The sequence below is a fragment of the Amblyomma americanum genome, chromosome 6 (genome assembly GCF_052857255.1).
Source record: "Amblyomma americanum isolate KBUSLIRL-KWMA chromosome 6, ASM5285725v1, whole genome shotgun sequence".
Taxonomy (NCBI): Eukaryota; Metazoa; Arthropoda; class Arachnida; order Ixodida; family Ixodidae; genus Amblyomma; species Amblyomma americanum.
This window is the reverse complement of record NC_135502.1, coordinates 200,232,534-200,247,280: the sequence shown is the minus strand read 5'-3', so window position 1 is coordinate 200,247,280 and position 14,747 is coordinate 200,232,534. Positions and strand designations below refer to the sequence as shown.

Below are 14,747 nucleotides of genomic sequence, written 5' to 3'. Positions count from 1 at the left end.
TGGTCGTGCGGGAGGAGTCTTTCGTCGCTGACAATCTCGGCAGGTTTTCACATAGTGTGCGACATCGGCAGACAGTCGGGTCCAGTAATACTTGTCTTGAATGCGGCGGAGCGTGCGAGTAAGCCCGAGATGTCCAGCTGTCGGCTCGTCGTGTGAAGCCTGTAGAACGTCTTCGCAGAGACAAGTAGGTACAACAAGGAGGTAGGCTGTTTTGCTCGCTGCAAAGTTGTTCTTCACAAGCATATCATTCTGTACACAGAAGGAAGACAGCACTCGCTTGAATGAAGCGGGGGGTAAAGAAACCTTGCCTTCCACGTACTAGATGAGGCGCTTTAGGTCGGGATCCGAGCGTTGCTGCTGGGCAAAAGAGATGGAGCTGATGGGTCTCAGGAAGGCGTCCTCATCTTCGTCCGGCGGCGGTGTATCTTCAGGGGTTCGTGAGAGGCAATCGGCGTCAGACTGAATGCGTACGGACTTGTAAATGACGGTGACGTCAAATTCCTGGAGACGCAGACGGCGGAATTTCGACGTAGCCCAGTTGATGGCAAGACACTCCTTCTCAGTTGTCGAATAGTTAGCCTCGGCTTTGGAAATGGAACGGCTAGCGTATGCGATGGCTTTCTCCAGCCCGTCGCTTTTTTGAACGAGGACGGCACCCAGCAGGCCCACGCTGCTTGCGCCGGTATGAACTTCAGTATCGGCGTTTTCATCAAGCTGCGCGACATCGGTGGGGACTGTAAACGACGCTGAAGTTCTTTGAAGGCTTCTGCTTGCGGCGCTTCGTATTTAAATGGCACGTCTGCCTTCGTCAGTTTGGTCGGGGCCTCGGCGATGCGCGAAAGGTTTTTCACAAATCGTCTGTAATACGCGCACAGTCTGAGGAATCTGCGCACTGCTTTCTTATCGACCGGCGATGGAAACTGTTCAATAGCAGCTGTTCTCTGCGGGTCTGGACGTACTCTCTCCTTGCTAGTGATGTGGCCCAGAAACAGCAGCTCTTTGTAGGCAAAGTGGCACTTCTCTGCTTTCTAGGTTAGGCCAGACGACTTGATGGCGTCTAGTACTGTTCGAAGTCTTTTGAGGTGCTCTTCAAAGTTCGAAGGGAAGACAACGGCGTCATCTAAATATACCAGACAAATTTTCCACTTCAGGCCTGCCAGTACTGTATGCATTACTCGCTGGAACGTCGCTGGCACGGAACCGAGACCAAATGGCATCACCTTGAACACAAAGAGCCATCTCCGTAGTGATGAATGCTGTCTTCTCGCGATCTCTTTCGTCGACCTCAATTTGCCAGCAGCCGCTCTTGAGGTACATCGATGCGAAATACTTGGCGTTGCAGAGCCGGTCCAGTGTGTCGTCGATGAGGGGGAGGGGTAGACTTCCTTCTTTGTTATGTTGTTCAAGTGGCGGTAATCAACGCATAATCGAAGTGCGCCGTCTTTCACACTAGAACAACCGGTGCCGCCCATGGGCTGTTTGAAGGCTGGATGACGTCGTCGCGAAGCATTTGTTCGACTTGGTTCCGGATGGCTTGTCGTTCTCGCGGTTACACATGGTAGGGGTTTTGACGGAGAGGTTGGTCCGTTATAATGCGATGCTTGGCAATTGGCGTTTCTCGGACCTTCGGCGATGACGAAAAACACTCGCTGTAGCTTCGAAGCAGAGTGCAGATCTGGTCTTGTCTGTTCCGGGGCAGGGCTGGGTTGATGTCGAAAGTGGGCGAGTTCTTTTGGTCAGGCGAATCTTCTGCGGATGCGTCGAAGAGGGCAAAGGAGTCCCGTACGTCGGATATTTCGTCGAAGAAAGCAATTGTCGTTCCGCTGTTAATGTTCCGGTATTCTTTGCTGAAGTTAGTGAGAAGTACTTCGACCTGGCCATTGCGGAAATGTGCGATGCCTCTTGCGATGCCGATTACTTTGTCTAGAAGCAACTGTATATTCCCCTCGATGATGGCTTCAGCGTTAATGTCTTTCGTGGTGCCTACGGTCACGATAACGCTTGAACGGGGTGGGACGCTCACCTCTTCCTCCAGGACACTCAGGGCAACGTGAATTTCCCGAGTTTTCATCGAAGCAATGGCTTCTTCCGTCGAAAGCGTGATCAGCTTGGATTGCAGGTAGATAGATGATCGCCTGATACTCATTAAGGATATCCATGCCCAAGATCACTTCGCGGGAGCATTGCGGTAGCACAACAAAGGTCGGAGGATAGGTATGTCCTTTGACTCACTTGCGCTGTGCATCGTCCTGATGGCGTAATGAGGTGGCCCTCTGCGGTGCGAATTTGTGGGCCGTCCCAAGCCGTTTTGACTTTTCTCAACTGCGCAGCGAATGTTCCATTCATCACCGAGTAATCAGCTCCTGTGTTGACTAGAGTGGTAACTTTTCGGCCGCGGAAAGTCACTTCTATAAGTCCGATGTCCTGGCTCTTGCATTGCATGTCACCCTCGGCGTCGCGTCACGGCTTCTTCGCGTATGCGAGTCGCGGGTGGGGCGTGCGGTCGAAGCTTTTCTGGGTGGCGTCGTCGTTTTGAAGGCAGTTTGCGTCGTGTTCGGGATATGCGGCGTCGGTGCAGCGAGTGTAGTTCTTCATGGGGCGTGGTCGGTGGAGGATCTTCGGCGTTTCGCCAGTGAGCAATCTCACCTCCAGAGGTTGCTGTCTTTAGTTTCCCCTACGGGGGCTAGGAGACCTTCCTCGTACCGTGGCTGTGTAGTTGCGCTGTGGCGACGCAAAGCGCGAGGTTGACGGCGATGGTGAGCGTGTACTCCTCTCGACGCGGTACTCGTCGATTTCCTGCGGACGTTGGCCGAAGCGTGGTCGTGGGGCTCCAACGGCAAATCCTCGAAGACCGATACGTCGGTACGGGCAGTGACGGAGAATATTACCGGCCTCGCCGCAACGGAAGTCCTCCAGGCATCGCTTTCCTGAGGCTTGAGCGTCGGTCATAGTCTGCTGACGGGTGCTGGTAGGCAGCGTTCTGGAGCAAATGGCTCATCTCGGGGAGGACGTAGGGGTTGTCGTTGGGGCTGAGGAGTTCTTACTGCAGCGGCGTGGGACATGGCCTGATGTTCTGGGGCCGTCGGGGTACCATGTGCCAGTTGCACTTCTTCCCGTACCACATCCACCAGAGTCGCTGCTTACGGCTTAGGGGAAGATCGCAGTAATCGGCGTAGCTCCTCTCGGACGATTTCGCGCATAACTTCCTCCAAGTTGTCGCTGGTGGTGGCCGTCGTGTCCGAACGGATTGCACAGGCAGAGGAAGGGCGATTGTACTGCCGAGCTCGGACGTCGATGGTCTTCTCAATCGTGCAGGCTTCTTGCATGAATTCCTCGGCTGTTTTTGGCGGCTGGCGGACGAGGCTCCCAAAGTGTTGTTCTTTTAGCCACACATTAAAAATTGAACATTCTTTTTCCTCGGTCATCTCGGGGTCGGCGCGGCGAAATAGGCGCTTCATCTCTTCGACGTAACCACGGACGGGCTCATTCGGAAGCTTGATTCTGGACTCGAGGAGTCATTCGGCTTTTTCTTTCCTCACAACACTGGTGAATATCTTCCATAGTTGCCTCTTGAATAGCTTTCATGTCTTTAGGGACGACTCGCGGTTTTCGTACCACGTGCGTGCGGAGCCGTCCAATGAGAAAAACATGTCAAATTTTTGCCGCATCATCGCACTTGAATGATGCCACGCTCTAAAATTGGCCCAACCATTCTTCGGGGTCTTCGCCTAGGGATCCATTGAAAGTTGGAGGCACCCGCGGCTGCGGCAGTACGATCGGTGTCGACATCTTCGGCGACGTTGCGGTGTTCGTAGCAGCGTCTTTTGCCCCGCAGGGGGGCGTCTGCAGCTTGCAGGCGCTGGTGAGTGGAGACACCACGGGTTCCCGAGCATCCGAAGGGACATCCCCGCAGGGGATGATGGTGAACAGTGCATCACCACGGACCCGAGCACACGCGCCTAGCCGTGCGTGGCATCGCCGTGTCCGGGGAAAAGGGGATCCTGGTGGTTGAGCCTATGCTGAGCGTTTGGACCATTAAGGCCCCTCGGCGGAGGCAACACACCACTTTGGCCCTAGCTTCCTGTAGACGGCACCTCCCGCAGGACCCGATCGGAGGAAATCGGCAGTTGCCTTTTCCTGTCCTCCCCGCCATCTTTCAATTTCCTGTCTCTTTCTCACAACTCTCCTATCTCCTACTCACTTCTTGGTTTTTGCTTCTTTCCTGGCGGCGAGGGTTAACCTTGTGTGACCAACTACCCTGCGTTGCATCATATTTAGTCGTAGTTGAGGTGTACAGCCGGCGTGGGCAGGACTTGCTGTCAAGTCCCTGTCCCGTCCCCTTGTTGGACTCCGTGGTGGGTGGCTGGCACCATGACCGAAAAACAATTTTTTTATGGCTCCCCTAATTTCAAAACCTGATCGCTCTCTCAAAAGATGGCGGAATGAGGCAGACAACTTTTTCAAGAAATAAAAGTAACTTTCCCCAAATATCATGTGATCCACAGTGAACAACAAGATAAACAGGCAAGAATAATATCCCCCTTCCTTGTGTCAAAGTGCTTGACTGAAACCCTAGGCATTGGCTATAAGCTGTCAAAAATGGCCAGCGGCGACTTATTGCTCGAACTGTGTGACAATGTCCAACCTTCTAAGCTCTCCAACCTAACGTCCATAGGGGAAATCCCGGTCTCCGTGACTCCTCATCGCTCACTAAACACTGTCCGAGGCGTGATATCGGAAAATGATTTTCTTCACATAACTGAAAAAGAAATGCTCGACGGGCTCACCGACCAAGACGTCATAGATGTCCACCGAATGAAAATCCGGAAGGACAATAAGGAAATAGACACAAAAAACATGATCCTCACGTTCAACACCAACACCTTGCCCGACACAATCGACGTGGGATATTTGAAAGTCAATGTAAGGCCATACATACCAAACCCTCGCAGATGTTTCAATTGTAAAAGATTCGGTCACGGCTCACAGAGCTGCCGCGGTCGCAAAACTTGCGCAAAATGTGCTTCGAATGATCACCAGTCTGATATATGTGACGGAGCTCTGCGCTGTGCAAACTGTGAAGGACACCATGCTGCATACTCCAGGGCGTCTCCGTCCTGGAAGAAAGAAAAAGAGATAATCACCATAAAGACAAAGAAAAAATTCATTTAAAGCGAGAAGGTATTTTGCGCTTACAAACACATTCTCCTTCACAGCAAAACCAAACTTCGGTGATGTGGTGCGCAGGGGCGTGGTACCACACAGCACTCCGGAACCTGCCAAGGCCGCTTCCATCGAGCCTATGGCAGAGCCACCAACCCCCCAGGCAGGGCCAGCGAAAGCTGCCCTCTCATTGCTAAAGCAGAGAGCGCCGGTCCATGGGTCGGCATCCCGCAGGATCTCCCCCCGTCGGGAGAAGCCTGAAACTAACGCAACCGCGGCTGCGCGGCCGTGCAGCACCTCTGCCGAGGAGATGGATATAACTCTCAGTCCGGCCGCTTTACAGCGGCGGAACAGCTCTCTTGAGCGAAAAAAAGACAGGCCCTCATTACGGGCCCACCACATAAGTAAATCCCCTTTCATTTCCTCTCAAAATCATAAACATGGCTTTTTCAATTCACTGGAATTGTAGAGGACTTATGCGGAATTACAGTGACATAACACATATTTTAGGGTCAATGTTACCCATAATTTTATGTTTTCAGGAGACCAATCTTGGTCCACCACATGTCCATATCCTGAAACATTATAAAACTTTTATACGCGATCGTTAGCAGGCAAATCGACTCTCGGGAGGCGTCGCAATTGTGGTACAAAGCGGCGTTCCTGCTCAAGAAATCAAGCTCAATACAAAACTTGAGGCGGTTGCAGTCAGCATCGTCAGCTATAAAACACTAACAATCTAATCTGTATATATTCCTCCACATTTTACATCAACAGTCCATGATCTACAAGAAATGATAGATTAACTTCCAGGGCCATATCTGGTAGTCGGGGATTTTAACGCTCACTCCCCTTTTTGGGGAAGCGAGCGCTGCGACTCTAGGGGGCAAACAATCGAAGATTTTATTCTGACAAACAATGTATGTCTTTTAAACACGGAAAAGGCCACATACTGCTCTCCAACCTCGGGCAGTATGGGCTGTTTAGATTTGTCCTTTAGTCCTCCATCTTTTTTTTTAACGATTTTAAATGGGACGTTATCGACAACCCATATGGCGGCGATCACCTTCCGGTATTAATCAGTTTGGCATCCGCACTAAAAATCACAACTAAACCGCAACGTTGGAAGCTGCATTTAGCAGACTGGAAAATTTTTAGAGCACAAACCAATTTAGAGGAAATAGTTTTAGAAAACCTCACCATCGATGAGATAAACGAAATGTTCACGAATTGTATAATTAAGGCCGCACACTTAGCTATTCCTCAGTCTTCAGGAGTGGTGCGGCTAAAACGCAAAGTGTGGTGGACAAAAGAATGCAAGGAAGCAAAAAACAACGACAAAATAGTGCTTGGGGCAAATTTCGCAGGTACCCTACACATGAGAACCTTGTACGTTTTAAAAAGGCAAGAGCACAAGCTCGGTACGTCCGTCGCAGTGCAGAGAAAGCCTCATGGCAGAGTTACACTTCTTCTGTAAGCTGTCAAATAACATCAAAGAAAATGTGAGAACAGGTTCGGAAATTAAATGGCAACTTCTCACCATTCACGATTCCTCTTTTGGCAACACCTGGCATACAAACAAGCATAGGGGGACATGCAGAAATTTCGGGGGAACACTTCGCTGCAGTTCCTAGTTCATCTCACTATACGCAGTCCTTCCTGAAATACAAAAGTATTGCCGGAAAACAAAGACTTCCAACAAGTGGAGGTGCAAACCAACAATACAACAATTTAATCAAATCACTCTCCAAGAAATAAAAGCTGTACTGTCTGCTGGCAAAAAAAAAAACTGCTCCAAGACCCGACCAGATAGACTATCAAGTGCTTTTCCATCTTTCCCAGCCTGCCATAGAGGCACTCTTATATTTTTCTAACAAAATATTCACAGAAGGAAAAATACCTAAAGAGTGGAAGAAAGCCGCCATAGTGCCATTCCTGAAACCTGGAAAACCGCCAACTTCCCCAAGTAGCTACAGGCCGCTAGCCCTCACAAGCTGTCTCGCGAAATGTTTCGAAAGTCTCCTTAATATAAGATTAACATTTGTCCTTGAATCCCGCGAACTTCTTGATGTCCATCAATGCGGTTATAAAAAGGGATGCTCAAAAACAGACCATTTAGTTCGCCTCGAAAACACAATAAGAGAAGCTTTTATACACAAACAGCACTGCCTTGCCGTTTTCTTCGATATGGAGAAAGCGTATGATACAACCTGGAAGTTTGGTATCGTCCGCGACCTTGGCGACCTAGGTATCCGCAGTAGGATGTTAAACTGGACTGACTTCCTTTCCAACCGCTCATTTCAATTACGCCTGGGGTCAACCCTGTCAAGAGCTTCATTCAGGAGAACGGGGTTCCTCAGGTGTGTATTTTAAGCACGATATTGTCAATTATAAAAATGATTTCCATAAGTAAAATAATCCCAAAGTCCATCCTGTATACAGTGTACGTTGACGATCTTCAAATAGCCTGCACATCCTCAAACGTAGCAACATGCGAGAGACAAATACAGTTGACAATGAGTAAACTAGTGACATGGGCAGATCAAAACGGTTTCCGGTTTTCACACAGAAAACAGTAGCTATCCTTTCCTCGCTGAAACGAGGCATACAAGCCGACCCATTTATACACCTGAACGAAACACAGATACCCGTCAAAAATGAACACAAATTTCTAGGGATAACTTTTGACAAAAAGCTCAATTTCCTGCCCCATATAAACGCACTGAAAAATAAAGCCTCCGGATCCCTAAATATACTCACAGTACTGTCACGTAAACGTTGGGGTGCTGACAAGACATGTCTCTTACAAATTTATCGCTCAGTGGTACGCTCCACTTTAGACTACGGATGTATAGTTTACGGGTCAGCGAGACCTTCGTACCTGAAACGACTAGATCCAATACATAATTTAGGTTTGCGTCTTTCCTCTCGTGCTTACAGAACGTCGCCCATAAATAGTCTACATGTAGAAATTAACGAACTGTCACAGATAGAAGAGCCATGCTCACATGCTCATATATTTTAAAAATTCGTTCACTGCCCAAACATTTATGTTAGCCAAAAGTCACAAAGTGCCCATCTAGAACACTGTTTCACAACAAACCGCTCGTTATCAGGCCACTGATTCTATGTATTGAAGACATGTGCCAAAACGTCGGCGTAGTAGATACGTTACCTAACATTGCTCGGAGACGAGATCCACTGCCTCCATGGTACAATTTTCCTGCAATATGTGATCTCACTCTTACACAGTTTCATAAGAAACAAACTCCGCAACAACATATAGTACAAGAATTCCTTGCACTGGAAGAAAAATACAGTAGTTTTATACAGATGGTTCAAAAACGGACGTTTACGTAGGAAGCGCAGTGGTCCAAGGGAAGTCGGAGAAAACAGTACGACTTCCACAGTGCTCATCCATCTTCACTGCAGAATGTTACGCAGTCTGTGTGGCCGTAGAAAAAATAGAAAAGGAGAACCTTACCAACAGTATTATTTACACAGACTCCCTCAGTATACTTACAGCTTTGCGCCCTAGAAATGCAGTCACTCCGATTCTTGGTGACATCATACACAAGATAGTAACAGCCACAGCTCGAGGACAAAACATAAAATTCTGCTGGGTTCCCATTCATGCCGGAATAAAAGGCAACGAGAGGGCAGATCTGTGCGCTGCTAAAGCTCGTGGCAAGGAAATAAAGAAGTAAATATACCTTTTAAGGATTGCATAAACTTAGTACAGCGTAAATTAAGAGAAAAATGGCAGTCGGAATGGAACGGTGAACTGAATAATAAACTATATTTGGTAAAGGCGGTCTTGGGTGAATTTAAATCGTGTGTGCACCAGGAGCGTTTTAAGGAAGTGATTTAATGCCGTCTCCGGATAGGTCACACGCACCTTACGCACAACTTCCTGCTAACAATACAAGACAAACCTATTTGCGTATGCGGATATGATCTTACGGTTAATCACATTTTATTTTCATGTGTGCAACTATAAACGCTAAAAAAAAAGTATTTTACTGAATTTTATAATGAATGCATTCCTTTTCAACCAGCACTGCTCTTAAATGATAATGCCATTGTTAACATACATTCCGTTTTTAGCTTTTTAAAAGAAGCAGAGGTACTTGAAAAACTGTAAATCTTGAGCCACTGGTCTGCTTTAGTACATGATATACCACAGCCACTTTCTCATTCCTGAGAAGAAGGCTGAGGCTGCCTGACCTTCTCTGAGGCTTTTACCATTAGCTATTTCCAGATGTATTCTTCTCTGTTAATACAAGGCAGTTCGATATTTTTAGGCCATCTACACCATCGACGATTTTTCATATTCCTAAACATTCTACAGACAACCAATTCTATACCTTGAGCTTAGAGCATGATGGTCTTAGCTGCCTATGTGCCATAAAACACAACAGAACACAGCAGCTCATTTTCGCGGTCTGGTGCGGTCCGGCAGGGTCCCGAACTCAGGCTCCTCTCCCTGGAGACGTCAGCTGGCTCGTCCTCGCGTGCGAAGCGCTGAGGGATGGCGTCACGACTTGAAGGGGGCATCCGGAACATGGAAGGCTATCCAGCACCTCCACAAGATGTCACCAAGTGGTGACTGCCATCGAAGGAGCGATGAAGACGGACAAAAGGTATTCTACAAGAAAACTGTTTATTGGGCTGACTTGCGCCCACAATTTACTGAATCACTCGGCGGCGGCAAAGCGACAAGCGTGCTCGGCGGTCGTCGAACAAAATGCCGCCTCTGTGGGCCGTACTCAGTTTAAAGGTGATAGCGAACTTCCTAGGTAAAGCGTGCAAACTTACTAGAACATTCTGGAACAACGTAGAATCAGCTCTGCCTGGCTGCGATCAATTGAGATAAATCTAGTCGCGTCTTGCATCGCAAACAAAGCGATAAAGCTTCGTGGCGGCAGATTTCAAGAATGAACAGACACTGCGAAGATTCACGGCAATATTGTGTAGAGGCTAAGATACAGTTGTTTTGGAATCGTTCGGAGCGTGCTAGTATGCTAGAGGGTGTTATGCAATTAATAACTCCAGTTATGTACATCTTCACTCACGCCAGACATGTCTGCCGCTTCTCCCGGTGTTCGCTCTCTCGCCTCCTCCCGTTGCTTAATCCACAAAAATACTGACAAAACATGGCGCGAGAAGTAAACTAACTCACCGCAGCTACTCTTCGGCGCCTCAGCTACGCGACAACACAGCAAGTAATCATAACATCTCCACTGATATCCAACCAACAAAGCTGCTCAAGCCGGGAGGCCATTTCACAGAGGCATGATAGGAATGAAAAACATCGTTCCAACTATATGAGGAAGCATGCGCATGGAGCATAAAGCCAGAAGCAACAGCTCGAGCACTGATTTTTTATGTATTAGGTCCAACATCGTGGAAGTGGTGCAGACATTCAAGTTTTCTGCGCCAGCCTCAAGCAGAGAAGCGACATGGTAGCAGCCATTCTTGCCATCTTCGACGATAGGCCTTCCACACAAAACCGTTACCCAAGTGACAGCAGCCTTCTGTACCATGTGTCAGAAATAAAACCAGCCAACTTACAAGTGCATAGTTCAGTTTCAGCATCAAGCCGCAAGGTGCGACTTCGCCAGTAGAAGCATGAACACCTCACCGACGACCGGATCATCGTTGGCATTCTCGACGCCGCACTACAGTAAAGGCTCTTCCGTGAGAGAGGCTTGATACTAGAGCGAATCATCAACACGTGCAGAGTGGCAGAAATTTTCAAGCAGCGTGTGTCTCCGCTAGCAACGACTGCGAGGAACAAGAACCGACTGCGAACAACAGAAGAGGCAAGCAAGCAGGACTAAAAAGTCCGCAGACGACAACCGATAGGGCAGTCAGCATTTCATCGCAAGATAACACAGCCGAAAAGGACTCTGCATCCGCGTACGTGCACCAGTTGTAGAACCGTATACACTAGCCCCGCCAGTGTACTTCCTAAAGATGTACCTGCTGCAGGAGTGGGAAGTTCGGATACTACGCGAGCGTTTCCCGTCAGAAGCAGCGAACAACGCAAGGAAAGTTCAGATGCTTGGTGCACACAACAGCGATGATACAGACCGAGAATCCTTCTTGGGAAGTCTCACAGTCGACGTCGTCGAAAACGAGATCAACAGGGCGGCTCGAAAACATGTATATGAATAACCATAATATTAACTTTAATCTCGGCATCAGAATTTTATTAGTCATGAATACTTATTGATTGCAGCAGCTCCAATAGTCGAGAACAGAAAGAGGACGTCCAGTACTGATTATTCTTGAGATGAATAAATTAATGGACACCGTTTTAGGCATGAGAGATTACACCTGATTAAAGCATATACAGTTCGACACGATGAACCTCATTGATAAATTCATCTTCACCATCATTAGCCTGACTACACCCACTGCAAGGCAAAGGCCACTCCCATGTCTCTCCAAGCAACCCTGTATTTAGCCAGCTGCGCCCACCCTATGCCTGCAAACTTCCTAATCACATCCCCCCACCTAACCTTCTGCCGGCCTTTGCTACGCTTACTTTCTCTTGGAATGCACTCCGTTACCCTTATGGACCAGCGGTTATCTTGCCTTCTCAGTACATGCCCTGACCAAGCCGATTTCTTCCTCTTGATGTCGACTTGGATGTCATTAACACGCGTTTGTTAATGCCTGCTTTCGGTCTCCTAGCGTTAAACCTATCATTTTTCTTTCAATGGCTTGCTGTGTTGTCCTTAACTTAAGCTGAACCCTTTTCGATAGCCTCCACGTTTCTGCCCCGTAGGTAGTACCGGTAAGATAGAGCTGTTGTACACTTTTCTCTTGTGGGAATATCCTTAACCTGCTATTCATGACCTGAGAGAATCTGGCATATGCGCTCCACCCCATTCTTATGTTATCCTTCTAGTTATTTCCTGCTCATGACCCGGTTCAGCTGTAGCTACCTGCCATAAGTAGACGCATTCCTTTACCACATCGAGCACCTCGCTGCCAATTGTAAAGTGCTGTTCCCTTGCTAGATGGTTGAACATCACTTTCGTTTTCTGCCTGCTAATTTTTAGACCCACCGTTCTGCTCTTTCTGTCCAACTCATTGTACATGATTTGCAGTTCATCTCCTGACTTGCTCAGCAAGACAATGTCTTCAGCGAATCGCAGATTATTCAAGTATACTCAATTAACTCTTATCTATAACTGTTCTTAATTGAGGCCTCGGAAAACCTCCTGTAAACATGCGATGAATAGCATTCGCGAAGTCGTGTCTCCTTGCCTGACGCCCTTGCTTATCGGAATTTTATTGCTGGCTTGATGAAGAACTATGGTAGTAGTGCAGTTCCTAATAATCTTCCAGTATTTTGACCTAGGGCTCATCTACACCCTGATATCGCAATGCCTGTATGACTGCGGAGGTTTCTACTGAGTCAAATGCTTTCTCCCAATCAATGAAGACTATATATAGGAGTTGGTTATATTCTGCGCATTTCTCTATCACCTGATTGATATTGTGCATATGATCTATTGTGAAATATTCTTTACGAAAGCCTGCCTGATCATTTGGTTGATTAAAGTCTAAGGTTACCCTGACTCTATTAGCGAATACCTTAGTAAATACCTTGTAGGCACCGGTCAGATAAATTAGAACGGGTTCAAAGATTTGCCGTCAGGTTTATTTTTTCCACCACCAACAATACCAATCGCTAACAGCGCTGCTCGTTTTAGCGCAACTCCCAGAACTCAGGACTAAAATAAAAATAACCCGACTAAAGCTTTTGCCTCATCTGTTATCAAAGCAAATTAAACCTCATTCCTGGCTTATACCTGCGACCTCTTGGAAGACTGTCACCTCGTACTGATCACACAAGAGTTGACGCTTTTAAGCATTCTTTTCTCCCCAAAACAATAATAGAGTGGAGTAAGCTTTACCAGCAATTATTTCTTTACATAACATCAACGGAGGAGTTTATGCATAAATTAGAAACGTGATTATGTTTGGTTGTGTAGCTGTCAATTCAATGGTTGCCTAAGTATTACTGTCATTATTGTCATGAACGCCGCACTGTTAGATGGTAATACAAGGTGATTTGTTTAACCTTTACTTATTTTTATTTTTAAAAATTATAAAGGTACGCCACTGCGGTCTGTTCAGGTGGATTGCATAGGAAGGCCGGCATAATGTGCTTATTACGGGCCAATAATTAGAGGATTAGTTAACTTAAATTTGCTAAGAAGCTTTTATATCTCTGATTTTAGGAGGCAAGATTATATTGCAATACTGACGGCCGCCAAGATCGAAGGAGAGCTGAGTTTTTATTTTTTATTAATCAGAACTGTGGTTAAGTTAACACGATTTCGCCGACGATAGCATGCGCAGCACCGTCATTTTAATTAGGTAATGCGAGAAAGCCAACTCAGCAAGTTTTCACATGCGTATTTTTGACGTTGGATATTTTTATTCACACCGCTGACTTCGAAAATTTAAAAACAGGCCACACCTTCGATGTTTACGGCCAGTAATTTCGTAATATAACCATGCCCGTCAGATCGAAATTGAAAGTTTAGTTTATAACTTAGCTAACTAATTCTCCAATTATTGATCCATGGTAGGCACATAATATCCGCTTTGCTGTACAATCCAGCTGAACAGACCGCCCTGACGTATCTCTCACTGTTTTTAAAATAAAAATCCGTAGAGATTAAAGAAAATCACGCTGTGTATTTGGCTAGCAATAGTGACACAAGGAATAGAAGCTGACATTCGATGAACGGAGCTGAATACCATGACTATTGTTTAAGATGGGTTTTGCTGCCAGCCAACGGCTTGTGCTGACTTTCCGGCAACTGAACGCATCGGAGCATTCTGTAATCTTGACCTGGTCTTGGAGAAATTCGCACGCGGGGCACACGTCGCCTTGAATCGCTAATTGATCCACTTCGTCACGGCGCACGGTACCGCAGAGGCAACGGCAAGGCCATCTCCCTTGACCCATACGGTTGCTCTAAAGGGGGGCAGCGAGGCCGTTCATCGGCAGTGGGCATCGCAGCAGCGCTATCGGCAACATGCTGAAAAATCCGTTTTGCATTGCACTTCAGGTCAGTAATTATTTGCCTCCTAAATGCTACCGCAGTGATGACCGTTGTTTGCTGCTCCTCCCCTGCCGAGCCGTGCGTGAAGTGCTTTTTGCAATGCGTACTCTGCTTCCCTAGCGATCTTTTGCTCTGCGGAAATATATATAGGGGAAAGCTTTTCTATAACTTCGCTGGAAAACGGGAGGATACAAATGGGACGATAGTTATTCATGCATGCACGATCGCCTTTCCTAAACACGGGAATAATTTTTCCAGTTTTGAGAGGTTTCGGGAAAACTCTCTATTTGAACATCTTGCTGGCAATATCAGCAAATATTGGTGACAGCTCTCGGGATACAAGTTTAATTCGGGAGGGGTGAATAAACCTGGACCAGTTGTCTTAAAGAGACACTGAGGAGAAATTGAAGTTGGCTTGTATCCATAGAATACCAGCTCCTGATCACAAAAACGCCACTCTTCCTGAAAACAAAGCTCTTGTAATGTAGA

The 14,747-nt window shown here is 47.2% G+C and overlaps 1 protein-coding gene across 1 annotated transcript in view; it reads right to left on the bottom strand.

Annotated features, from left to right (window-relative positions):
* Positions 1 to 318: 318 nt before the first annotated feature.
* LOC144095693 (uncharacterized) overlaps positions 319 to 14,747 on the bottom strand; it is a 47,917-nt gene continuing 33,488 nt past the window's right edge. Inside the window, exon 2 of the mRNA XM_077629352.1 lies at positions 319 to 425. Coding sequence (XP_077485478.1) covers positions 319 to 425 — 107 coding nt within the window. The remainder of the gene's footprint in view (positions 426 to 14,747) is intronic.